Consider the following 27999-nt stretch of genomic DNA (forward strand, 5'->3'; position numbering starts at 1 on the left):
TTCGAATGCATTGTTAGGTCATTGGCACATGTTGTTGTTAACAGTACAGATGAGTAATGTACATTTCCACATATGTTTAATTGTTACAGTTTCACAAAATGAAAGAACCAGTAAACTTCTCAAGATCTGATCTATTGTCTGGAGTTCCTGGGTTCATGTTTAGCTGTGTGGATAGCTAGTCAGACTTCTAGCGAGGCCATTTACAGTGAAAAGACAGCACCACAGCAAGCATCATAGCTACAGAAGCCACCGCGTGCAGCTACGACCATCCTATAAAGCTAAGTAAAGTATACGGACGGACACAATCAAAATACAACAAATCCAAAATGTCTGAAAGTAAATCCTCCAAAGCCGAGACAGAGTCAGTCCGTTCCCACAAACCACCATCAAGAGCAGGCTCATCAGCTAGCATTGAACTGCTCAGAGCAAGAGCAAAGGCTGAAGCTGCTCAAACAAGAGCCTCATATACAAAGAGAGAAATAGAAATTAAAGTCGAGCAAGCACGCTTACAAGCTACTCTTGACGCGCTGAGAGCGGAACAAGAGTGTAAATTTTTGGACGATTCTGCTGAGCAGGAGTTTGATACAGCACAGAATATAGATGCTAACAGCCAAGAAACAGCTAACACAGAAGAACGCTGTCAAAATGCTGACCAACACAGTGCTGCAAAAGCAGAAAACAATCCAATTCCAGATCCCCAGCAGCAGAAATCCTGTGTTGAACATGAAGCCAGCATCCCACCATTAACAAACATAAGTCAAACGGAGTCATATAAAAAGATACAGAATCACAGATCTTCTGTGAGCCACCTGAAAACACCTTAGACTTTGAAAGATGGTTAGAGACATTAATTCAGGCTGTGCTTTCAAAGCTTGGTAAACTTTTAAAGTGCCCTCATTCTCACCAAAAACGTTTGTTGGATCTACTCTTGGACAAATTCAAGGGGATGGATTTGCATTTAGACCGAAAAGTGCAGAATTATTTTGACTGCATTGCTAATGCCATTTTCACTGATATTTGTGACCAATTATATAATTGGTCACAAATATCAGTGAAAATGGGGAGGAGTGGGGAGGAGGATTCAATGAATTTAATGGAACAACCAATATTTAATATCATAACTACTTCAGTATTCCAAGAACACCTGTTGGCAGTAACAATTATCGATAGACTGGAATCATATGAAAAGAAAGAAAGATGCAGACTTTCAGTGGAAATCTTTGTGGAAGGACTGATTTCCCAGGTTGCAAAAAAATCAGGCACAGTCTTCAGCATTGAAAATGCTGAAGCTATCTCCAACCGGCTTACCATGAAAATCTGGACTGAAATCAGGGCAGAATACGACAAAATCCCCCCAGAGAAGTTCAAGAAACTCAGCAAGAGGGGTTTCAAATCCCTCTGTAAAAGATGGAAGCATGCAGCGGTTATTGTGACATTCTGGCAATTAAACGTCCAAGATCTTGATGAAGATATTGTTAAAACTTTCAAAAGAAAGATATTCCCAGAACCAAGTTGCATATCTAAGTGCTTCTCATCGGTGCGTGCATTTTTTGGGAGGTTTAAGGGAGGAAACAAAGTTTCCACTTTATAGTGACATCGTGATATCAACAGCAAGATATTTTCTAAAACTCACTGGACACTTTAAATTAGCTAGTTTTACATTTAGATCAGATCAAGTCATTTTTGAAATCCCCAGGAATGGTCGCGGCAGATGGCCACCCCGCCCTGAGCCTGGTTCTGTCGAAGGTTTCTTCCTCTTAAAAGGGAGTTTTTCCTTCCCACTGTCGCCTCGTGCTTGCTCAGAGGGGTTTGTTCTTTTGGGGTTTTCTTTTTAATACTGTAAGTTGTTACCTTACAGTGTGAAGCACCTTGAAAACACCATTGTTTCCTTTGGTGCTATACAGATTGAAGTGACTTGCACTGACAACATAACTAAGCTGGGACTTTAATTTAACATCAATAAAATTATAAAAATATTACATCTTGATTTCTGCTTGTTTTCATTGTCTGTGACTTAATGAATACAAATGTGTAATTTAACAGATTTTTTCTTTATGTTAGTCTGACCGGTGATTCCACGTTGGCCTTAGGTGTTGGCGCGGATACGCTGCAGCCCCTGAGCCATTAATGGCCCAGCACACTACAGTAAAAACAAAACAACAGCCATCTCTCCAACTAGGAAAGGAAAATAATAAACTGCCTCCTTGGAGGCAACCTGACTCAAAACAGTTGCAGTCCAACTCAGACCGAATGCAATCACTCTCAGGCAGATTGATGAAGATCTGCAAATAACTGTTGTCTAATTTATAAACGCAGACAGATTGCCAACACGTCTGTTTACAATAGAGGACTGTACTTACATGGTTGCAAACTGGTTGTTGTCTTGCTTATATGAAAACATTGCTTTGGAGCAATGAAACTCAAACACATTCATTTTTAAAATGCCTCAAAATGAAATTTTGAAATATTTGGCTTTATGCTTTGAAAGTGCCGTTGTGAGTGGGAGTGTGAAATCCTTACTTGATGTGTTCCCTTTGCCTTTACTGTTTTCAGTTTTATTTGTCATATGCAAGTTAGCACAAGGTCAACATTGCAATGAAATGTGTTTGACGAGCAGCAGTCACTCAGCAGCATGGTACAGTAGAAATATAATAAAATATAATAAAATAAAAAATAGAAAAATAGTAAAGCGCAAAATATTAGAGAGACGTGGTAAAAGAGAAAAGATGACTAAATATATATGTATCTATAAATATAAATATATGTACACTAGTGATTAAATAAGAAAATCTTGAAAAGAAATGACGGGAGGCCAAATGGGATGTTGCACAGGAATGAGCAGCAGAAAATTACAGTATTACTCAGACTTTTAATAGTCATATTGTCAGTTTTGGCCGACGGTCATGGGTCACTTCCACTAAAATAGCACGAGACTGGAGTAAAATGTACTTTATTAATGAGAACACATGGTGATACAGCAAAGAATCCAACCCTTCTGAAAAGCAAATGGCTTCCTGTCATACTCTACCTGATTCAGGTGAGCATCTGGAATAGACCAAGTCTGGGGGTCAGCAAACCAAAGGAAAACAAAACCCTCCCCATAAGAAAACCACTACAATATAACCAACACGTTCTCACTCCCAAAGCGTAACATTTTACGCTAGGTGACAAATCGTCACCATATTACGTTACATTTTACGCTAGGTGACAAATCGTCACCATATTACGTTTTTGGCTACCCACCACGTTCCTAAATGACGACCTCGGAAAAAAGAGGAAATATGAGAACCGTCTGGACTGAATCTACACATGTTTGCTCTTTTTCTTCAAATCGCTTAGAAACACGCTATTTAACATCATTAAAGTCCTGGTTAAGGTTAGGAATAAGGTTATAGTTAGGGATAAGGTTAGGTTTAGGGCTGGAACACATGGCTGGAACGTCTATTATGGCAGGACCGTCATTCCACTGGAATTCAGCCATAACCCGACCATGAGAAAGCACGTCCGGCGATTTAGCTGAAAACATCGGAAGATCCGTTTTGTCGGCCATCCAAAGGTTTAGCAGTAGTGCACTCTTAGCAGCTGCAGTCTCCACTTCACAATCGCTGCAGCACATGTCCAGCAAAATCGCTGGACATGCTCGTAGGCAAGAAGTGAAGCAGCACATGTTGGGGAGAAGTGAGGAGGAGAACAGACACAATTTTGCACCGGAGGTTTTCGGGAAGCTTTTATTTTGGTATTTCCGTTGATCCGTACAATAAATTTGCATATTAGCCTAAACATGTAGGTTTAACATTTAACATTTAGCATTTAGATTTAACATTTAGATTTAGATTTAACATTTAACATTTAGATTTAACTTTTAACATTTAGATTTAATATTTAACATTTAGATTTAATATTTAACATTTGATGAAAAGTTACAAATATTTTAGTAAATGTTGTAAAAAAATTACTCGAAAAAATATGTTTTTGTAAGGTTTTGAGCTAAATGTGGAAAAATGTTGCCGTTCATTTCAGCATGTTTCACTTTACAAACGGTGCCCCATAATTTGAACACGTTTTGGTCGATTGTGTTGGTCCGTTGCCAAGAACATGGGCAGGTAATCAGTTTTTATTGACCATAATGTGCTTGTCCACGCGGTTCCCCGAAGCAATTCCTCTGCGGAGGATAACCACTGCAAACATTACTAAGGTGCTAATCAGGTTTTTTACCACCTTTGGTCTCCCAAAAACAGTGCAAACAGACCAGGGAACTAACTTCTTATCCCGAGCATTTAAACAGACTTTAATCTCTCTTGGTATTTCTCATTCTGTGTCCAGTGCTTATCACCCAGAGTTGCAGGGTCTGCTGTGTGTGACCAGCCCCACCGTGTGTGGCTCTTTGTGAGTAGTTCTTAGCTGAGTGGTGTTTTCCCTTAAGTGACGGCGGCCTCCATTAGTTTGTTTGGCCTGCCTGGGTATTGTTACTAGCAGCGTTGCTGTCTTTTTCCGTTGAAGCCTTGTTGTTTTCTTTTGTTGAAGTGGTCACTATCTCTTTGGGTTGACCTGTCTGATTTATCATTAAAGCAGCGGTGCTGTCTCTTTTTGTTGTTACTATTTATATGATTGTTGAGTTAATTGATTATAATAAAGATATATTTTGTGTTAACTACCTCTGCCTGGTGTTCTTTTTGTTTCACCCAGATCACACTGTTACTGTCCCCCACCCTCTTCGCCTAGCTTTCATGTGGGGACGTAACACTGTGAATGATGCAAAGCTACTTTAATAGAGTCTAGAAATAAATAAAGGAATAGCCATGACTGTTAGAACTAATATTCACATCAGAACTTCGGCTGCAGCATTATTACAGCACAGCAACAGTGCAATAGATGCGTTGTTTATAACAGGCAACACAAATTTCCGATATTAATCCTGTGGATCCGTCAGAGTAAGATCAGCTGATGATTTTGATGGGACAAAATGTCAAATGCATCAGGATATTCCACATCAATCAGTCTCCTCTGAAGAGCAGAGTTCTTTTCTTCCACTTGTGGAAGCAAACATAATGAACAATTAGGAGTGCCAATCATAGGATAACCTTGATGATAAGCCATGTTAACCACTTGATTTCCTCAGGGGCAACGCCTGTGTGAAAACACCTGCTATCAATCAGCATTGTATCCTTCTTTCTTTTTTAAAAAAAAAAAATCCTTTGTTCGCGCTGTTGCCTGAGATTACTGTGGACTCTGTTTTCCCTCGTCTTTGATTCCATTAATGCTGTAAATGTTCTCCCTTATTGATTCGTTAGATTATCAAGTCACTCTAGGCAAAACATTTTTATGAAAAATACAGCTATTATAATCACTCTATATTACAAGTGAGGGCACAGTACAGAAAATGATCTAATTTGTACTAATGGAGGAAGCAGTGTGCGGTCGGTTTCATGGATACTAAAAGAAATGAAAATCAAACAAGTGATAAACTCATTTAAAGTGCATTTCCCTTTGATGGCTTAATGTTGACATTAAAACAAGGCAGCTACAAAGCATAATAAATTAAAGACTCTGACTTTCAAACCCTAAAAGCTCTTTATTTCATCTTCTTTACCGTTCACATTCACCCAAATACAGCTGTAGCAAACAAACAATGAGACAGCAAGTGAATAAAGCTGAGCTGGACAGACTATTATATGCTAGTGTAAAAATTACATCAAATCTATTGCTATTAGTTTTCTTATCATATCAACAATTGACACATGAAAAAAAATCACATCAATAAAAATACTTAGTTGGGTTGATTTGATTACATCAGGCTGGAGATTGGTTTTTACAGGAGACAAATGGCTGTTTTACAAAGAGAGAGGCGGGGAGTGATGAAGCTTTTAGCTGTAGTGGATGATGTACTGTTGTGTTTGAGTTGTTCCCCTTGCAATCATTTTACACAAACATCTTTTGCCTGTGTGCACAAATATACGCACAGTAGTCCACGATTTTAAAGAACATTATATTAATTTAGTTTCATTTCCTGGTGACTTAACCATAACATCACCCTTAATCCCGTCCCCATACATCAATCCGTCCATCCATCCTCTTCCGGTTGTCTGGGACCTGGTCTTAGACTAGCAGCCTAAGCAGAGAAGTCCAGACCTTCCTTTCCCCAGGCTAACGGAGCGACGTAATCTCTCCAGCATGTCCTAGGTCTGCCCTGGAGCCTCCTACTGGTGGGACATGCCCAGAACATCTCACCCAGGAGGTGCCTAGGAGGCATCCTACTCAGAAGCCCAAACTACCTCAAGTGGCTTCTTTTGATGTGGAGGAGCAGTGGCTCTAATCTAAGCCGCCGTTGAATGACTGAACTCATCACCCAATCTCTAGGGGACATACTGCATTGTGCCATATTTAGTTTAGTTTCTCCAGGCTGGAGAAACTAATCAGGAAGGCTAGCTCTGTGGTCGGCATGAAGCTGGACACTCTGGTGACAGTGGCAGAGAAAAGGACACTAAAAAAACTGCTGGGCATTATGAACAATGCTGGGCATCCTCTGCACACGGCCATTAACAACCAGAAGAGTCTGTTCAGTGACAGGCTGCTTCTCCCCAAGACAAGAACTAACAGACTTAAAAACTCCTTTGTCCCACACGCCATCAAACTGTTTAACTCCTCTCTGGAGGGGAGAGGGAGGGGAAACAGGAGGACAAAGGAGGGGGGAACAACTAAGCTGTAGTGCCTCTTCACCTCACTGTGCAATACTTTTGTAAATAGTCAATGGTGCAAATAGACCTCAATACTTGAAATGTGCAATTCACTTGTATTTTTATTTTTTATTCCTATTTATTCTATTTATCCCCTTCGTATATTTTATTTTTATTTATATTTCTCTCTGTATTTATATATATGTGTGTGTGTGTATATATATATATATATATATATATATATATATATATATATATATATATAACATTCTGTAACTGTAACTTCTGTCGGTGCTGTGCTTTTGGAAACCGAATTTCCCAGAGGAACCCACTCGAGGGATTAATAAAGTTCTATCTTATCTTATCTTATCTTATATGTCCATATTTTAACACCTGCTAAAGATTAGATCAGTGGTTCTCAAACTTTTCACGACGAGTACCACCTCATAAAATATATGGCTCTTAATGTACCACCCTTATGACCGACATTAAAGTACAGTAGTATAGGCCTGTTTAACAACATATACAGTTTATATGAGGCAATTTTATTTCTTATATAAATGTTATCTATTTTAACTGTCATAAACAGGATGTGACAAGTTATAATAATAACAATTGTACTGCACTAAAACATTCACAGCAGGTGGGAAATCTGGTCTTTAAGTGGTGACGTATGAACAAACTACTCTGTGTTTATTAAGGCTGTTGTGTTTTTAACATGTTTTAATGCTTTGTATCTTGTTCTAGTTAATCTAAACAAGCAAATAAAAAAAGGCATTGATCACTGTCACCCTCTCTCGGTTTTTATTACCACTTTTCATTTTAAAACTCAGTTTTTCAAACATTACCATGTAACTACAGCCCAGCCCATGCAGCAGTAAGTTAATGACTAACCTCATATTGTGGATGGATCTCAGTTGTTCTCCCTGACTGAAGTTTGGTCCGTTTACAGCATCCTGCGATTGCATTTGTCCCTAAGCCTTGGGAACCCTCACGTTAACGTTTACTGAGTGGAAAAGTTAGTGTTCATCCTCCAGCTTCACTGTGTTTATGTTATGCTAACATAGCTGTGTAGCTAGCCACCACATTGCACATCATTATATACCAGCTAGCCCAACTCCAGTAACCCTACAAACGTCACTGCTGTTTAGTTTTCCGTCTTAATTTATGTTGGAAGTGATAGCAGAGCTGTACATTTTAATTTTTCATTAAAAAAAAAGTTCCCTCAGTCAGAACATGGTACATTATTTAATCTGGAGACTTCCCGCGTACCACTAGAAGGAGCCCAAGTACCACCAGTGGTACGCGTACCACAGTTTGTGAACCGCTGGATTAGTAATAAAGGATAATAAAGGATAATGAATAAAAATGATCATCAGCAAGTATTTGGAGGTCTGTGGATTGCAAAGATAAGGCTTAAGAGAAAAACCTTTGTTATCAGGATCTGAACCTCCTCGCCTTTCCCAGTAGGCAAAAAATAATAATTGGATTAATTTTTCACAATTATGCAAAATATAATATTTGTAGGACAAAAGGGTAAAATATTAGCTTTGTTCTTTTTATGTACCCCCATCTTACACATGCGCTTGTTCCTGCTGCTGACTGCGGGTGTGCACCACAGATCACATTTAGGAGGAGGATAAGCCCCTCACAGAGAGTGAAGAGTGAGCCCATTACAGACATCGCTGTGTAGAGTAAGGATGCCCTCAAACTCAACTCACACAGAGGCCCCTTACCAGCCAATTAAACTGATGTACAATGTTCATATTTGTGTGTGTGTGCACCCTCACACATGCAAATGCTCTCTAAGAGGCTGTTTTTTTTCCCTTTCTTTTTTAAATTTCAAATGTGAATCTGTCGCATGGACAGGACAAGAGGAAGAGAGGAACAACAAGGGAGGCACATAGTGAATGCACACACATAAAGCGAACATGCAAGTGCTCCTAATCTGAATTGCAGATGTTTTTTGTGGCCTCTCTGTCTGCCAGCACCATAATGATGAGCCGTCCTCGTTAGAGACTTTTAGCTGTAATTATCTGTTAATGGCACTTAGCCCATCAACTCCTCCTCTCGCGTGTCCCACTGCAGGCACGGTAGCTCTCTCTTGTCTCTCTCTCTCTCACACACACACACGCACACTCACATTCACACTCAGACAGAAACACACATACTTGCATGTAGTTAGACAGAGAGACACATGTACACATCCAGCTGGGAAGACATCCATGAACACAGAGATGGAAAAGACAAATACTCAGAGCTGCACAAACGGTTAATCAGAAATCCACAAATACAATCACAAAAAACACACACACAAATGCACACACGTGCCATGCCATATCCCCGCTCCCCTGTCTGCCCGCATGGCTAATCTGTGCAACTTATTATCCGGGAGATAATAGAAACTGTCATCCATGAGGCAGAGGGAGGAGGGAGACAGTGGCAGAGGGGCGGCTGTGTGTTCACTGCATTTTTAAACAGAGACAGATTTCATCGCAACAACTTTATGAGGCCAGATGTGGCATATTAAAAGCAAGCTTCCCAAAGCAGAAACACCTTACCACTGCAACAAATGATGCCACGGCGGGAAAGTAGGAAGCAGCAAAAACGCTGATGGAGGTAAAATGAAATGGACCAAGAGAGACCATGGTGAAAGACGGCGCAAGAGGGAAAGCACGGGGAAGGATACGAGGGGATAAACTGAAGCAAATTGAAAGGGCTGAAAAGCATGATTCTTTACAATTAAGTTTTAATGTGATGGCTGTGAAACACTTCAATTGTTAATCCTGTGAAATTATTCTCACGCAGGAGCACCATAAACCTGCTTCTCAGTGGCAGAAACAATGGAAGACAGGATGATAATTAGAGGAGAAGAAATAAGGGAGCTGAGCAAGAGCAGGCAGTAACGTAGAATAATCAAAAGAGAGTTACTAGTGAAATGTAAGCACACAGATCCAGCAGTGTGTCACTATGTTTCCAAGTGTGTGATCTGAAAATAAAAGAGCAGATTAGTTGGTCTTTGGTTGAAAAGAGGCAATCAGATTAGCAGCCTGGGTCTTGTTGTGTTCCTGCCATCTGTGCCAGATGCTGCTGTTGAGTCAAAACCTTAGCCAAAGTATGCACAGGGTACCTTTTGGGGTCAGACATTAGCAGAGTGCCAGTAGGGGCAGCAAAGCATACAGCCTGCCTAAAGAAATAATGGCTAACTTAAGCTCATAAACATGCTTTTTCTTCATGTCATACTTATACAGGTTGTTTTGTCTGTCCAAAGAAAGCAGGTCCTGGGTTTTAAAGATGTTTCTGGGATTTTGATTCGTGAAGCCTTTGAAGACTTGGTAGTCTGTTGTGAACCCTCTTTATTTGCACTTCTTCACTGAGTCTTCTCTTCATTGCAGATATAGATAATGCTATGACTAACTGCTGGAGAGAAAAAGGATTTCTTTGCATCTTCCATGGATGTCTAGGTCTTTATGCCAAGGTGTGCGTTTCATTTTGTCGCGTATGTGCTCATTCAGACACTCCAAATGTTTCCACTGTCTCTCTGATGTTTTGTTTTTGCAGTATATCTTTGTCATTTACATTAACAGGTCCTTTGACTGCCTCATATGGTTTAACAGCTGCAGTTTCAAATCTGGAATTGACTCCACAATCAGATTCAGTGTATTTGTCTGCAATAATTCATAAACAGTCACTAAGTGGGGCACTCCCGTTCATAAAAGCATCTTTTGACTGAACTGTCCTCAGTGTGGAAACATGGCTGTAATTCCTCACCAGTTAGCAATGAAATTAAGGTGGAACATTGAAAAAATATCGTCATTGTTTCATTTTAAATGTACTGTGCAGGCACACAGAGTACTAGCACAACTACATAATGATTTGATGTTAGAGAATTCAGTTTGAAAAGATACTTCAGGAAATCTGTACCTAAAATTTTGCCAAAATTTCAGACAAAACAGTTTTCCAGAGAGAGCGAGGGAGGTTAGACATTGAGGTCAGCTGTGCTACTTCATTTTCATAAGTACAGGTGTCACTCCAGGCACCCCAAATATTTTATTCATTTTAAGTGACAGGTGGAGAGAGGAGATTTTTGCACTCAGACACCTGGATGCCCTACTAACTCCGAATGGTAGCTAATAGAGTCCGACATGAGCTCCATTTAGCAGAGGAGAGGGAAATGGTTGAAGAGAGAGAGAGGGAAAATGAGAGCGGTAGCTTGCAGGTGTGGAGTGAGGCTGGATTGCCACCACAGCACTGTGAAAGTCGACTGCTCGAGGGATTCTAGCAGGTCAAACAGAGAAAATTAATATGTTCTTTAGTAGTGTGGATAGTGTTGAAAAATCTGGATTTTCTACCTCTTTCCACCATGAAAGTAGACGGACTGCTTTTAGGTGGATGAATATAAAAGGTTTAAATTTCCCACATGCATTAATGTGTCAGTCAGTGCTCAATTTGTGACAGACTGGCTAATTGTTTGAGGCTTCTTCCCACTTTCTGCACCTTACTGGAATCAGCGCCAATCCCCAGGCGACAACAGAAAGCTTTAGCTGTGTAATGATTGTTTTATCTTAGCAATGCGCCTCTGGAATTTTATATAATAAAATAAAGGCCTTAGAGACACCAGGTGCATTAGTAACAAAAAGATCAATGGAAAAATCCTGTTTGTGTTCCTGGATCAGTTTTGCGTGGCCTCTTCTCTCTTTATTTAAGAGTGTGAGAATTTTGAGAAAAACTAATGAGAAGCTAAGACAGCGCCCACTCCAGCAAGGGGAGTAATCACAAAACCCAAAGAAGGGAAAGCAGGAAAGTCATAATGTTACTGTTTCCTGCCAAATTGATATCTAGCCATGAAAAGTCTCAGCATGCTGTCGTTTTCAAGGTGGCGGTCAACAATCCTGACTAATGTTATGCCAAGGACACTTGTTTTTAAATCAAAGTCTTCTCGAGACCAAGAGCTGATTTAAAACACACATTTCAAACACAGGTTGAATCCTCAATAAAGAGCAACAGCAACGCCGGAACAACTCTCAGGCCAAATAGTGCCAACTCTTTTTGCTGGCTCATCCATCAAACTCTGAGTGAAATGTCACTCCACAAATGTCTCCATAGACTAGAAAAGTCCCCTATCTCCTTTCCTTCCCCCCATTACACAGTCAAGTCCATTTTACCCGATCATTCCTGCTAACCTTTAGAAAAACTTGTCTTTTTCTTTTCTCTGTGAGCCCGACAACATGGACAAAGAGCAAGTATCTCCAGTGTCCATGTATCATATATATTTTAGCACATAGAAAAGAAAGGAGAAAAAAGATCTTTGGAGGTTTTAACACCCTTTAGGACACACAAAACCCCTTCTTTCAAGCTTATTTCATTTCGTTTTATTTTAGGTGGGCATAGGCAATACTATTTATCTCTAAACATTCCTTTTTGCTAAAGCATATAGTGCTGGATCAGGAGACTCTGAATCCTCTCTTAGTTGTGCTGCAATAGGTGTAGACTGCCTGGGGGATTCCCATGATGCACTGAGTGTTTCTTCTTCATTCACCTTTCTCACTCACTATGTGTTAACAGACCACTCTGCATTGAATCATACTTGTTACGAATCTCTAGCTCTCTTCCACAGCATCTCTTTCATCCTGTCTTCCTTCTCTCACCCCATCAGGTCACAGCAGATGGCCCCTCCCCTCCCTGAGCCTGGTTCTGCTGGAGGTTTCTTCCTGTTAAAAGGGAGTTTTTCCTTCCCACTGTCGCCAAAGTGCTTGCTCATAGGGGGTCATATGATTGTTGGGGTTTTCTCTGTATGTATTATTGTAGGGTCTACCTTACAATATAAAGCGCCTTGAGGCGACTGCTGTTGTGATTTGGTGCTGTATAAATGATATTGAATTAATCACTAACTCATACCTATGCTAGAAGTGAAGTGATCTTTGATATCAAAGGCATGGCAGGTCCACATCCTGATGGGAGTGCTGGTTAGACAACAAAAGAAGTGAAGTGAAAGAGCATGGAATTCATTTCTCAAATGAGTTTTCAAAGTAATTATATCAAATGCAAAACATCTGCACTGAGTGAACTCAATGCCCTAAAAGAAAACGCCAAAAACACAAAACGTCTCATTGCTTTTGGCTCAGTTTGAAACGACGTGTTTTGACCATAAAGGTCTGCACATAATCGTTGATCACAGCGCATTATTTTCTGTTCTGGACAATAAAATTTAATAGAAGTCATAAAAGCACACCCTGAGGACACTGATGTAAACCCTTTCTAAAGAATCTGCTTATTTAGCTCAGAATTGCATTCAATTTTATTCAATTCAGTCGACCAAATTTCTGTCTTTGACTTATACAACTCCTGGTGTACACTCTACACTCTTTATGTGAATGAAGAATAAATGTTACTTAGCACAGTTAAAAAAAAACCTCACTAGAAATACTCAGTTTTCCTGAACAAGCTGGCAGGAGCCAGAAACACATTTTGGGTGGGCGGGTTGGGGAGTTCTGCCATGACTCAAAGCTGTAACTTCTTTACTACACCCGTACTGTATAATCAACAGAGTACATCCAAATGACCTGTGTATGTGAATTCACTGTAATGTCTGTCTATATACTCTCGCAGTCCTACTATACCTGGTGGTTAGAAAAACATCTTTGATTATAAGCACTTAAATTTTCTGGCAAGTGCTGTTTTTGCGGAAAGATGATTTATTGTCCTAAAACCACAGGGTCATTTTAAAATTTGTTTCAGTTGCTTTGTTGTTATTGAAATTAAAAACAGGTGCACTAGAGGGGCAACAATGAGACAACCCCCAAAACAGGAATTGTTTTACAGGTGGAGGTCACTGAGATTTTGTCCCTAATCATTGTTTCTGGCTGTTTTTTCACAAGTTTTGCATTTGGCTAGGGTCACTGTCTCTGTTGGGAGGATGAGGCAATATCTGAACCCTGCTGAGGTTGCACACGTAGTCCGACTCCCAACATAGTCTCAAGAGCATGTAGGAGATTCCAGGAGACAGACAGTTACTCTAGGAGAGCTGGAACAGGCTTCAGAAGATCCTTAACCCCTTAGCAGGAGCGGTATTTGGACCTTTGTTCAAGGAGGAACAAAATGAGCACTACTAGTGTGACAAAATGACCTCCAGCAGGTCACTGGTGTGAAAAAAAAAAAAAAAAGTTTTAGGAGGCCCTGTGCAGAATTGTCAGGTCTACCACTGACGCCCTGTACTATTCAAACACTACTCTGTTCCAGTTGATTCCTCCTGTACAACAATACCTGTCCCCGTGTGGCGAGAGCATGCATGCAGTTACTGCAGGAAGGGTATTAATACCACTGACTGGGATGTTTCGATCCATCCAACATTGCCAGGTTGCACTGCAGACTATCCAAGAGGTTGGCGATACCCTAGTCACGATCTGGGAGGAGATCCTCCAGGACACCAGCATTGTCAGGCATGCATACAAGCATGTGAGGGCCAAAAAAAACCCCAAAAACCAAAAAAGAATCACCTGGGATACCATTAAACCATGTGGCATCCTTTGATTCCTAACACATTACACAGTTCACGTCAGTATAGACATCCAGCATGATCTGATGCGTTTCTAAGTGTTCCTTTATTTACTTTTTGGAGCTGCACATTAATCCTCAGTAAAGTTTTCTAATCCTAGAGTCAAGATGTTTTAAGACATTTACTTTTGAATGAGTGAATGTGAGTGCGAATGGTTGCCTGTCTCTGTGTGTTAGCCCTGCGACAGACTGGCGACCTGTCCAGGGAGTACTCCGCCTCTCGCCCTATGACAGCTGGGATAAGCTCCAGCGCCCCCCGCGATCCTGAAAAGGATAAGCGGAAGCGAATGGATGGATGGATGAAACTAGTGTTAGGAAAAGTTGCAAAGAAGAGTGAGAGTAATAAATTTGATTAATAGATTATGCTGCAACCTACAGTAGCTGTTACAGCCTGCACAAGTTGTCAGCCCATACAGAAAGACAAAGAAACAAAGAAACAAATACAAATGAAAACAGTATTCACACTAAAGGGTTGGACAGTTTTTATAAATTTAATATATCAATATATAGAGATATTTATCAACAGCTTGATTTCATAGAAACGTGAGTGAGACCATTTTGGCATACAGTACAGATATTCAATGTAAGTACAGAAGTTGCTAAGTTGTCAACACTCCCCCCCCTCAACAACCCGCCCCAGTTAACCACCCAGCCCCCCCTCCCTCAAACAGACACAGAAGACAGAAAAACAGAGTAGAAGTGTACAGGAGCACAAAACAAGGCACCAATAAATTAAAATGATTCCTCCTCCTCCCCCCCCCATCCCCACTTAAAAAACAAAATAAACCCCCCCCCCCCACAAAAAAAACAAACTAACAAAAGACGAATTAAATTTAAACAGAATTAAATACAGTAGAAACTCTAAAAATCCGCATTGCTGTTAAAAAGCAGGAAAGTAAAACAGAAACGAACAAATGGAAGTGAAAGTAATACAGGAACACTTTGGCAGATTATTAAATTTTAGTTACAATCAAGTAGTAAAGAAATCCAGTGCTCGTGTGTACAAATAAATTCATATATCGTCTACACTCCTTTTACCCCAGAAGTTTATGTACATCTTTTTTCTCCGTTTTTTTGCCGCTGTTGTTGTTTTTACAGATACATTTAAAACATTATCAAAAGATTTCTGCAGTATGAAAACGTATTATTTACAAGTCAGGATTCAAAACCACTGGACTGTACCACTGGACACCCCCCTCGAGCCCCAACCCCACCACACTTTTATTTCCTCCCTTACAAAGAATGTTATTTCTTTACACAGTGCAGAAGGCTTTTTGAAAAGTTTTGTGCAACAAACAGCATAAAGAAAAAATGCCTGTCTTATGGCTGAGGAATGGTTAGAGGCCCGAATGTTTTTTCCTTTTCCTTTTCTTTTTTTTTAATCTTTCCTTGCAGACAAAGACATATCAGCAAGATTTCTGAGAAAATGTAGGTGGACAGTTTTGCAAAAAAAATAAAATAAAAATCTGGAGCCTTAGATTTTCTTTCAATTTCTTCATCTTGTTTGACTGTGGAAGGACCATAAAAACGTATCAAAACGTTCCCCCTGTACATATCATCATCATCATCATCCCGAGCCATGAAAAGATTTACACAAAGATCACCTTCTTTCCCGAAAGCCTTCATTTTACACAGAGTGCTCGAAAAATCTAGGCAACTGAACGCTGCCCCTTCAAGTAATCAAACATCAAGTAGATTACACATGAAACTAGAAATAGTCTGGTGAGGAGATAGAGAGGGAGAGACAGAGAAAGGAGGAGAGCAACAACTACAACTCACTTACACAGTCCAAAAAAAAACCTCCCCACATAACAAAAAGAGGAGTCAGTGTATCGAGGAAAGTCACTGGGTCAACAAAAGCTAAGTGCCATCCAAGTAGAGTCACTGAGGGTTCCTTCCACAGTCCAAAACTGTAGCTCAAGGGGGAGGCCGCTTCTCCAAGCTGAGTGTGATTGTTCACCGGTTTGCTGGTTCACATTTTTCTTTCTATCTCTGGGGACTTCCTTATTATTTTTGTTGTTGTTTCAGGTTATTTCCTCCAGTGTTTTCTTTTTCTTTAATTCTTCCACTGTGTGCCTGTCTACCCAAAGACTGAGAGCCCTTGCCAAAGGAAAGATGTTCATGGGTGAGATGAAGATGAGAGGGTTGCAAGCGAATGAGAGTGCACAGAAACAACAGCGTGGACTTTGCCCTCGAAGCTAAAATTCAACAGTGCGACAGCCAAAGAAACACTTTAAAACTCACAGTTGGAATTACATTTGATACAGTGCTCGAGGAGATGAAGCGGTGGAGCGATGTGAGAAGAGCATTGTGGTTAAAGCAACGTAAGGTCTCCGCTCAGAAAAGGAAAAGACAAGCAACAGTACGATAAAATGGAGAGCACAGATCAGGAAGACTGTATCGGGGTTATCAGGACTGTTAGTATTTACGCTGATAACAAGCAACAACTTCCTCCCTCGATTTAGTAACAATTTGCACAGTTTATGCACTTAAGGTGTCCATTGGGATTGTTCTGAATATTTGTTTTCTCAATCAGTGAACGAGTTAAATAGAGTTAAATATCAAGGAGTTAAATATTATAAATATGCCTATACATATGCTTTTGCTGGTGTAAACAGTATGCATTCTACATAAAATAACAACTTATATTCATTTCAATCCTGTCACCAAGAAACTACACTGAAACAAAACACAGTCTCTAGCAACACATTTTAGATGTAGTAGCTGTAGGCGTCTATACATATAAAGGGACCATGTTAGTCCTTTTATATAGTTCTGATATGGTATATGTAAATATTAGCTCTGGTTTCTATTTGGACTGTAGGTGAGAGCTGTTTGAGCAGCAGTCAACTAAAAGCTCTAAAACAGAAAGGAAAACAGCTCTTCTGTTGTTTTGTATGCCATCTGTTCACCTTGAACATCTGATTGCCAATTCTGGTTGGGCGTGGTATATAAGCATAATGTATTCTCCTTCAAAGACAAACAAAATAAAAAGACAAAACAACCTAGCATCTACAAGCGTCTGAACGATATAGAATTCTTAAAATAGTCAAAATTGCTGATTTAAATTTGATAAACTCATATCAGCTGATATGTAGTTGTTTACTCATTTACACACTGCCTGATGTTGTTTGGATCTGCTGCTTGTTGCGTGTGTGGCATTACCGCCAACAGGGAAGTTGCGACGCGCCCTCTAGTGGACAAACTATGCAACATCAACCAATAAAATCGGCCTTTCAGATAACATTTTAGTATTAAGTACCATATAAATGTCATTTCTAGGTGACAGCATTGATTCTGTGTTAAAAGTAAAATAGCAAAGCGTTCACTTCACCAGAACAAATGTACCCTGTTTTCTTCCTTCAACAAAAGGTAGTGAGTTCCAGTAACTCAGAAATCCATACAACACAACAATGCCAAGACCAACTCATTTAATTAACTCATTTTTCTCAAAGATTTCAAGTTTACTAGCAAGACATTTTTAGACGTATATCAACATTTTCAATTCAGTAAACACAGTCTACAAGGAAAAAGTTCATTTTAGTGCAGTATATTTCCCCATTAATTGTTAAAGAACTCACAGTATCGTTTATAATGTTGCACTTTGTTCTCTAAAGCAGCGATTACTAGATCAACACTGAACTAAAAAACAAATAGTGACCCAGTGCACTCTAAGCTTATCTGACCTAGAGGAAAAAAGCTGATATAGCTGACATCACACCAGTGGTTAGTCCCTTAATAGTCTTGTAAATATGGAACAACAGTGAAGCAGATGTCTAGAGAGCCTATGGTCACAGTAAGCCCTCCATTGCCACTACAATTACTACCTTGAATAGTTACAGACAAAGAACCGTTCCGGACTTCTTTCAATGTCCTTCAGAAAAGACGAATGTTCTTGAGGTGACCACACAGTGGACCAGCCAATCTGTCTTCACACTGTAGCCATAATAAGTTTCCTACACCTCAATAAATAAGCAATTTATTCTCCTACCTGCACCCCCCACCTCCAGCATGGAACTCGATTAGACCTGAAGCAAACATGGACATGAAGGAAAGTGTTGGCACGCAGAGCTGACTCAGCTCAGGGAGCTGTGATTTATTTAATCTTAAATTCACAAAGATATCTTACATCCAGATTTTTCCATCACTACCTAATCTCTCCTTTGGGAACTGGATCCTATACGCATGAAAACTGCAGTGGCTAATCTACGTCATTGTTTTCAGTGTTTAGTCAAATCTGTTCAATATATGTCAATTCTTAAAGGCCTAAAAAGCAGTCACTGGAGGAAACTAACAAACCAGTCTAACGTCATGCTGAGTGGAGTCCCAATCTTCCCCACTGTGCAGTGCATTACATTTTGCTTCATCTGTACAAGGTGAAGATGAAGGGAGATGGCCTCCCCCTTGCGCTCGATCCTCCTCCGTTAGATGGATGTAGGGGGAGCGCGCTGCTGGAGAGGACTACAATTTACCTGTCTAGCTTGCTACTTGTCACACACAGTTCACACAAATCACCCACTGTGCTTCATAAACTGAGGAGGAGAGAGTGCCATCCTTTCGAGGGAGGCGAGAGGAGCGACTGTCAGAATACGGCGATGCCAACACTGGCAGAAATCCGGGAAAACAAACGACCCACCGTTCATCTTCCAAGTACAAACCTGCTCACATATGGCGGCGTATAAATTCTGGCAGTCAAGCCCTACACCACCTTTCATCTTTGTTTTCCTTGCCTTTCTGTTCCTCCCTCGTGGTTATCTGAGCTTCTACGCTGAAGCTAAGCCTTCCAAGAAATAGTGAAATCCATGAATAATAACCGTCATTAATCAACTGTTGCATGAATACATAATCTGAGACCGTACTGAGTCTAGGATGGAAGACTTTAACATTTGCATTGGGAACTTTTGTGTGTGTGTGTGTGTTATTTAGTCATATTGGATTTACTAGTCCAATACGTAGGATCTTAAATGCAGCATTGATCAGATTCATTAGGCAAGAATGGAAGACGAGTGTTTCATGTATTTATAGTTTAGACCATCCAAAACTGCCTTACAGAGTATATAATGTGTTTTAACTGTGCTTAAAACTGTCAAATTTTCAATTAGGACACTAAACGATGTCCTGAATAAGAACGCTGGCAATTTGCCTCGACTACTTGTAACAGTTCTGCTATTCTGTCATCGCGGCCTCTAGTGATTCCCTATTCCAGCACAAGATGAGCAATTATTACAATATTCATTGGCATGAATCGCAACTGATTCAATAGGCTGGAAGCTGGTTCGAAGCAAGCCAAGGAAGATCAGGTCCCATTTTTCAAATCAGCGCTCAGCTCAGTCGGCCTGGGTGTGTTACTCATCTGCACACCGCACAGAGACGGTGACAAGACATAAGAAATACAGCATCACATCCAGAAAACACACAGCTGCATTGTTAAAAAGGGGGAGTAAAGGTAGCCCCCCACCCCACCTCATCCCAAAAAACAAACAAACAAAAAACTCCAGCTGGGACTGATGTTTATGGGGTCACTCAAAGTCAAAGACCTCTGTGTTTTCTTGCTGTGATGAGCTTGTCATCTCACTCTTCATTTCCTCCAGGATTCCCATACAGCAAGTGCAGCATGCACTTACATGTTTTTAAATCCGATCACTAAACAACTATTTAACATCCAATTCCCTGCATCAATTCAAAAGAATATGTTCTCGCTGCTAGAATATTGACGCTGGCAGATGCAAATGAAGACTCAGAAACACATGTGGGATTCTTGCTACTCAGTGCAAACAGGAAAACAATCCCAAGTTCATTATTGACTGTATGTACACCTCTGATGGCAGAGGCCAGGGGATTACCCATAATCCTTTGCCTTTTCTACCCTGCTGCTTTCAGCCTTGAGGCACTACCCTCTGGTAGCACAAACCCTCCAATTGCAAAGGAAAAAAAAAAAGAAAGAAAAAAAAGTCTCCTTTATCCCCAAAATCACCTCTACATGTACGACGACCCCATCAGTTTTCCTCTCCTTGGCTATATTTAGCTTTACAGTAAGTGAAAGGGCAAATCTGAGGGACTAGGTGTGAAAAAGGATGACACCCCCCTGCAACAAACCCCTTCAAAAAGGTCTCCTTACATGACAATGAAGAAATACAGCGTCCTTGCTTGCCACTGTACTGCACCATCCTTCCAAACTTGTCTTTCGTGCTGTGCACTGAGAGGTGCTGGTCACATATTTACAACAGCAAACGCAACAGAAATAAATACAGTGAAAGCACGAGGAATTTAAAATGATGCACGCCGCCTTCTCCTGCTTGCACGGCAGCCAGAAATCCTTTTATTTACAAAGTGCACTGAGACAGCTGAATGAGGTTAGTATGGACAATATCATCATCAAGCAGCATTTTGAGCAGCACTGGTGCTAACAAGAGGCAGAGAGAAGAGAGGAGTGGAGCAGAGGCTACTAAACTAATAGTAGTAGTAGTAGCTAATAATGGTAGTAGTGTTACTCCAGTGGAGACGGTAGGAGATGGAGGTGGGATTTAACAGGTGTACATGTCATCCCTGCTCTTTAAAAACGGGGAGGCAAAATGAGGTCTCCTTTTCTTTTCTCCTCTGCGTTGTACTGGCCTCATTGTAGTGGTCTAGAGGCTGTGGTGAGAGGAGGGGGCCAGTATGGGAGCGCAGGGGTGCAGGCTGCATCCCCCTCCTCCCTCAGGGATAGCCATCATCCTCCAGACTGAGTGCCACGCGCTGCAAACAGCAGATAAAAAGACCGTTACCACAACAGGCTGGTTAAGGAGAAAGAAGTGAGATAGAACAGCGGGGAATGAAAACAGAGAAGCTCAGTGGAAAAAGAGGAGAAAGGGAGACAAGATTCCAGTCTAGGTGGAACCCAGAAGGAAAATGGCAGCTTTGTTATGTGATGCCCTCTCACTATTCTGCCTCCTCTCCCCAACCTTCGTCTTCGTTTCTTTCCAATTCAGCCCCCCCCCCAACGTGTTGTTTGTCCCCTCCTTCCCTGGCTGCTCGTAGCGAGGAATGCAGGCTGCCTGCCTACGGTTGCGAAAGTCTGGCCCACATAATGCAAGCCTGATTCCTCTGGCTGCCCAAGCTGCCACACTGAGACAAAGGGCAAGAAAAAGTTAGGACGAGAAAAGAAGAGGAAGAAAACCACTAAAGAGATAAAAGGCAATACATAAGATTTGTACAAATGTTTGTAATAAAACTGGGAAAACGAGAGAGAAGGAGTAAAGCCCCCTCTCTCGTTCGGCGAGGGTAGGTTGTTACTTCGACCTTGAATCTTAATATGACTCAGTCGTGCACCTGTTTCAGTGTCTGTCTGAGCGTGCTTCCCGCCTGTCATCATGCCAGTGATACCCAGAATTCTTTGCCTTCTTTCTCTCCGGGGTGACACAAAGAAATCTGTGTTACCATGCCAACAGATCAAAGCGCTAGACTCCCGTCTCGCCCTCCCTCCTTTATCCTTTTTGGCTGCCCTTCGCCGCTTGCTCTCTGACACCCAAAACAAGAAGCATATTCGGTAAATGTCATAAACTCCTAATGACGCACAGTCTGGATTTAAGGGCATTTTACTTTACTGCTACGTGTTGCAGCTGCCGCTGTATCCAGGGTTTGTAGAAAATGCTGCTTCCAGTGACTTTTAAAACTGCATATACATCAATGGGAAGTCATCAGGGTAATCCTGAAATTGCGTTGCTGAGATTTATGGTTTCTGCAAGATAAATTGTATTTCGAGAGAGTCCTTCATCCTGATTTGTGCTCCTTTTTTCAAATTTTGTGTGACCTCAAAACAAAATCGCATTAGTTCAATGCTATGACGCAACCATCTACTCTACATGTCCAATTTATTTGTGAGCAGTGGCTATAGAGCGACTCCTCTTTCACCTCTCTTTTTTTGCATCTCATCTGCACTAATCATGATTTCTTGGCTGCTGAACGTGTCTGAAGCAAAGGAATAATGCTTTGCCTGTGCACAAGGGTTTTGTCAGGAAATGGGGATCACTCACTTCAACAACCAAAAACACTAACACGATGCACAAATAAATGGGATGGCGGGTCGGCAGCAGGGATGTATCGCATGAATATGGTCGCTGAAGGTGAACGAAATGTGTGTCGAGGGTTTACGTGTATGCATGACAGGTGTGTTCGGTAATTACTTCAAAAACATAAAGAAATAAAATGACATGTGAACGTGTGCGAGCCTGTTCTTTCTTTCCACCAGGCTGACATGTACAAGAAAACGGGCTTTTCCAAACCCTCGTGCCAACTCCCATTTTCCAAATATTTCACACCTCTTCCTTCCCTCCGCAGTACCTCTCACTTAGCGTTCGAGAGCATCGGCGCCCCCGAATACCAGTGAGAGTTGTTGTCTGTGACGCCGCCCCCTAGAGGAAGCGCTATGAATGGCTGACTGTGGCTGCCACTCACTGCTGGGTAGACGTGACCGATGGACTCGCTCTGACGCCCGATGTGGATTTCGTCGTCGTCATCCTCTGTGGTTTTGCGGTACACTGGGTTGTCGAAGTTCATGCTCTTGGTGTTCTTGCGCCGCCAGTTGCGCCAGACCAGGTATCCGCCGGTGCAGAGCAATCCGATGACCACTGTGGCAAGGATAGGGACTGCATGTGTTTAACACACACACAACAACAACACACGGCGGGAGCGTTAACACAGCCCGGGGGACACAGAGCGGCGCTTTAAGCACTCACGCACAAACACACGTTGCACTGTTCACCTGAAGGCTCATTATTTTTCAGTTTTGGTTTTTGAAATGTTGTTCGCATAACAGCTTCTCAAAAATTTTAAAAACAAAACAAAACAAACAACAACAAAAAAAACATGGAAATATTCGCCTTCTGGAAAACGTCCAGAGGTGCACAAGTAGATGAACCTGAAGGGGAAGCAGTCCACTTTTCTGAAACTGTTAGAAAAACTGGTGGCACTTTATGCATCTGTTTCTATAAATTTAGTGGGCTGAGCTTTTTATGTTTCATCCCCCGCATGTCTTCTGTATCTGCATTTAAAAAAATCTAAGCATTTATTAGAGAAACAATGAGCCTTCAAAGAGGAACTAATCATTCATTGCATTATATCCCCCCCTCAGTGTCACGAAACGATCAAAAACATGCACACACAATATGCAACATAAATGTCTGCATGGTACACATGCACATAAACATCATTCCAACACACACACACGTGGGCACACTGAACCAAACTGGCATTTTATATTAAATCTGTAACCATTCAAGCCCTGAAGACACTGATTACGACCTTGTTTTTGAATAAAAGCCCCACAAGGTTGCTTAATTGTCATCAGCATATAATCCTGGTGCGCATTGCTCAAAAAACAGAATTTTGGGCAATGATTTATAATTTTGTATTTTATTGCATCGAAAAATTAATATCTGGAGTGTCCGGATGGGGTTATGGGAGGAGAATAAGAAGAGGGTAAGAGGAGGAGAGAAGACGGGGAAAGGGTTGGGATTTGGAGGATTTGAGATAAGCGCCGTCTCTCCTCTTTCATTACCATATCAGCATAACTGCCCTGCAAGGACCTGTGTGTGTGTGTGTGTGTGTGTGTACACAGTGCATGCTTAAGAGTTTTTGTATAATGAAAGCGCAAACACCCAAACCAGAGGTAAGTCAAGGAGGTTTGGATATGTGTGCCTGCATTCATAGATGTGTTTTCCTACGCTACAGTACGCCTGTCTAATTGCGACTTTATTAGATAGACACTTGAGATTCCTTCGTGGCTGGGTTGGAAACCCCAGCTCCTCCTTTGTTCTTCTCTAAATGCTCAATGGTTTAAAGGGAAAAAAAAACAAAAAAAACCATCAGCTTTCCTCTCATTTAGAAAATTTATCTCCAATGAGCGAGTGGCAAAACAGCCTGTCTTTGGCTAAAACTGATAATCATTGCTGGGCTGCTTCCCCTTACGGAGCTGTGGGTGGGTGTGGTGCATTGCTGGGTATGAGCGGAGAGCTGGGGTGCAGAAATCCAGCCCGTGTGGACCTCCAACATTAATGTTTCAAAGCTGCTAAAAAAAAAAAAAAAAAAAAAGATTTGTGGTGGCAATAAATGGGAGAAGGACAAAAAAAGGATAAAGCGGAAAGGGTTAATAGTCTCCGGGGTTATTTTAATGAGCTGATATTTCAACTATAGAGACTGAAAAGAGAAAAAAAAATAGCTTTACAATCTTTTAGCGCTCCCCTGAATTATCAAACTTGTTAATATTAGGGATGAAAGAGATCTCAATTAGTGGCATATGCTGCCACTATAAGGCCATTTGCACATTCAGCTGATTTCCCAGTCACGTTGGGCATGAAAGTATGAAATATTTCCATAAAATTCGATTTTCATTTTAATCGGAGCTAATAGAGTAGATTAACTTTTCTAAGCCGGTTTGATTGAAAGAACTACAATTGCCTTTTTCTGCCTTTGTAGAGGCAGCTTGATGGTTTTCTCTTTATGTTTCATTGCCTAAACAGACAACAGCATTATGTCTGAGGTCATTAGCTTCCTGCTCCAGGCCAAAAACACAATTTCATGGCATTAATCCACTTTTCTCTCCCCTCGTCTCCCGTAAAGCGGTATAACCCACTCTTAGTCCGCTCGGTCACAGAAATAGGTCAGAACATTGGCCTGATTGATACGATCTGATCAGAGCGGTGAACACGAGCAAAATGTACTAACAGCTGGTCGTGTGATGACAAAACCTGAATTGAATTTCACATTTGCTCAAATGTCATTAATAATGACATAATGTGCATATTACAGCGGCCTGGCCGTTTACTGACAGAGGGGCTCACTTCCATGTAATGGCTTTTTCTAGCCATAGGCCACGAGGATATTGCTGGATAATACCATACCTCAGTACATTTTTTCAATAGATGCGATACAATTTTATGCCCGAATCTCACTATTGAACCAGATATAATGTGTTGAATTGTTATTATTTTAATGAGAATGTTTTAGATTTAATCAGCCAGGTGGAAACGCAAACATCCTAAAACCCAGGCACACGCACACAAACACATAACCTCATACTCACACGCACACACATTAACAACAAAACGCACGCAACATGCAGTTAAGCAGACTTGAAGGAGCGAGGAGGGAGAGGCAGGCAAGCAGAAAGCAAAGACAACACAGTGAGGGAGTCAACAGTACTCACCGATAGGAATGACTATCCCCAGAACAGCTACTGTGATGTTGTTACCTATGAGGTAGTGATCACTCGCAGCTGAGATGAACAGAAAGATGGAAGACAAGAAAAAAGAGAATCAAACCAAGAAAAAGTTTTGCTTCAAACCCCACCAAGTACCCTCCTAGAGAGAAAGAGAGATTTCAACACGGGAACATCAAAAGAAAGGCTGGAAAAGGATATTTGCATAATATAAGGGCAGAGAATCCATCTGATTTCAGTTTGGACTGCTGACTTTGTCTTCCCCAGCAGCATGTGTAAATGAAAAAGCCAATGAATCACACAGGGATGGCATAAAAATGCAGTGAGATGCCTTTTAATACACGAAGGAACAAATGCGTTTCCAGAAACCAATGCATCAGAATTTGTATGAATATAAGCAACGAGCACATGATCTCGCATTACTCCATTCTTTTTCTACGAGACGTTTCAAAACTGTGTCACAATGCAATGCAGAAGACATTTATTCTGGACATGCTTTGCATCCTTACTCCCCTTCAGCTCTCACCCCAACAGGTCGGCGGGGGAGCTTTTGACATTAATCTCGCTCCCAACCCTCGTATTAGCAGCAGGCTAGCTGTTAGCCAAAAGTGTGATCAGATGGCTATAATGAAGTCTGGTAAGGAAGATTAACACAAGAGAGCACAGTGCTGGCCCTGCATACTGATTGGCTCATTCGACAAAGTGACTGTTCCAGTTCTATGGCTGGCGAAAAGAGACAGATGGCATGTGATGGATGTGACAGACAATGCAGACGCACATTATTCTTCATAAATGAAATCATATAGTGAATGAAATGCAGATAAATGCACACACGTGCGCACACACGAGAGCCACAAAAGGTGAAGCGACTTCAGACAGCGAGTTCTGAGTCAGCAAAAGCGAATTTTGGCTTTTCTTAAGTGTGAGTGACATCCAGTGGGTCCTACAGTAAGACTCAAAAAGGCAGATTAACTGAATCTCATTAAAGAAACTGCTCTGGAAGAAAGCTGTTCTGGAAAGGGAGGGCACTGAGAAAGGGAGAAGAAGAAGAAAAGGGGACAAAAGTCTCAATTTCAGGAGGGTCATTCTTACTGGAGGGATTTTAATATCAAAACGTTTACTGCCACTTATTATTTAAATATAACTGTCAGGGTTAGAATGCTATATCCAGTACAATTAACAATGATTAATAAAACAGTATATCGTAAATATACTGCTCAAAAATATACTTTAAAAACACATCAGATCAATATCTGTACTGATATGGACTGGGTAATGTGTGAGGAATGAGAAGATGCCACATCGAAATGAAAATGATCAACCCACAGACGGCTGAATTCAAAGAGACCCTGAAAATCAAAGTGAAAAATGATGCAGCATGCTATTGCTGTTTTGTGGAAATTTCATTGCAGCATCTCAAAATGGTATGTGCTTGTACACATCCCTGACCAAGATGGGGCACACTCGTTACAGGACGACAGATGGTGTCCTGGGAGATCTGAACCAGGGCTTCACTGAACTCCTGGACAGTCTGAGGTGTGACCATACAGGATCGGATGAACCAAAACATAACATCCCAGAGGTCTTTTAGTGGATTTGGAACTGCCTGCACACTTTTATCACATGAGGTCAGGCATTATCGCACACCAGAAGGAACCCAGGAACAAGTGCACCAGTGTAAGGTCTGACATTGGCTCCAAGGATTTCATCCTGGGAGCTAATAGCAGTCAGGGTGCCATTGCCTAGCCTGTAGAGGTCTGTGCCCCCCAGACCATCACTGACCCGCCACCAAACCTGTCATGCTGACGATGTTACGGGCAGCATCATGGCTTCTACAGACTCTGTCACACGTCTGTTTTTTTTTTTTTTCCAAAATCTTGAAATTAATTTTCTTTAATGTCGCTGAAAGATGTGCAAAATTACTACCGATATCAAAAGAAAACATTGGTTACCAGCTGTGTTTAATCTTTGCCCTCCCCAATCAGACTCCTGGTTCTCCCTCGCCCCACCATGCCCTCCCTCCCTCCCCCCAGCAGCGCACATGTGTAACAGCTGATGCCGGCAAACTTGACAGTGTGCACCGAGTTGAAAATTATAACACATGGCCCGTGGGTTTGGAGACTCGTCTTGTTCATGCCCCATTTTTCTCATCTGTGTCTGCTCCACCTCTCATCTGGAGCACTTGTGGTGTGCTGAGGAGGGCTGACAACTTCAGAGACCGGAAGAAACGTGCCTCTCGCCTCTTAGTAACTCTGAAGTACCGCGACCCCTAAAGTAATACAGCAGGCAACCTCTTTAATTCCCAGAAAATCACTTTCTCTCCTGCCTCTTTTTCCATCCCGTCGTTTCATATCCATGTAAATGCCGCCTTTCCTCCCAACAGTGTGTCATCTACAACTCCCATCCTCCCCGTTAAAGTGCTGGACTGTCATGTTCTTTTTCGCTCTCTGTTCACTCTTCGTTCTCTGTGGCTTTACTGTCTCACACTGCACGTTTTTGTTTTTTTCATTTAACATTCCTTCGTTTTACTCCTTGCTCCGTTTCTCATTCATTTCCCTGTCCTCCAACTCCCACTTA

General features: G+C 41.3%; 1 protein-coding gene and 1 long non-coding RNA gene across 8 annotated transcripts in view; one reads left to right on the forward strand and one right to left on the reverse strand.

Moving 5' to 3' along the window:
• The first annotated feature begins 102 nt into the window (after window positions 1-102).
• Window positions 103-23753, forward strand: LOC120733361. Its single transcript, XR_005695809.1, has 3 exons — window positions 103-205; window positions 5614-5615; window positions 23741-23753. It is a non-coding gene; the product is annotated as an uncharacterized LOC120733361 (long non-coding RNA).
• The window catches only part of lrp8 (low density lipoprotein receptor-related protein 8, apolipoprotein e receptor), a 167927-nt gene continuing 155233 nt past the window's right edge, over window positions 15306-27999 (reverse strand). For 2 of the 7 annotated variants that reach the window (XM_040031458.1, XM_040031461.1), the window contains 3 exons: window positions 25411-25479; window positions 22662-22834; window positions 15306-20963 (listed from right to left, as the gene is read on the reverse strand). In XM_040031458.1, the coding sequence (XP_039887392.1) occupies window positions 20925-20963; window positions 22662-22834; window positions 25411-25479 (281 nt within the window). In that variant the 3' untranslated portion in view covers window positions 15306-20924. Of the gene's footprint in view, window positions 22853-25410; window positions 25480-27999 lie in introns of all 7 variants that reach the window. The other 5 variants (XM_040031454.1, XM_040031459.1, XM_040031455.1 and 2 more) reach the window with 3 other exon arrangements.

This window comes from Simochromis diagramma, unplaced genomic scaffold (assembly GCF_900408965.1).
Source record: "Simochromis diagramma unplaced genomic scaffold, fSimDia1.1 OVJJ01000284.1, whole genome shotgun sequence".
Lineage (NCBI taxonomy): Eukaryota > Metazoa > Chordata > Actinopteri > Cichliformes > Cichlidae > Simochromis > Simochromis diagramma.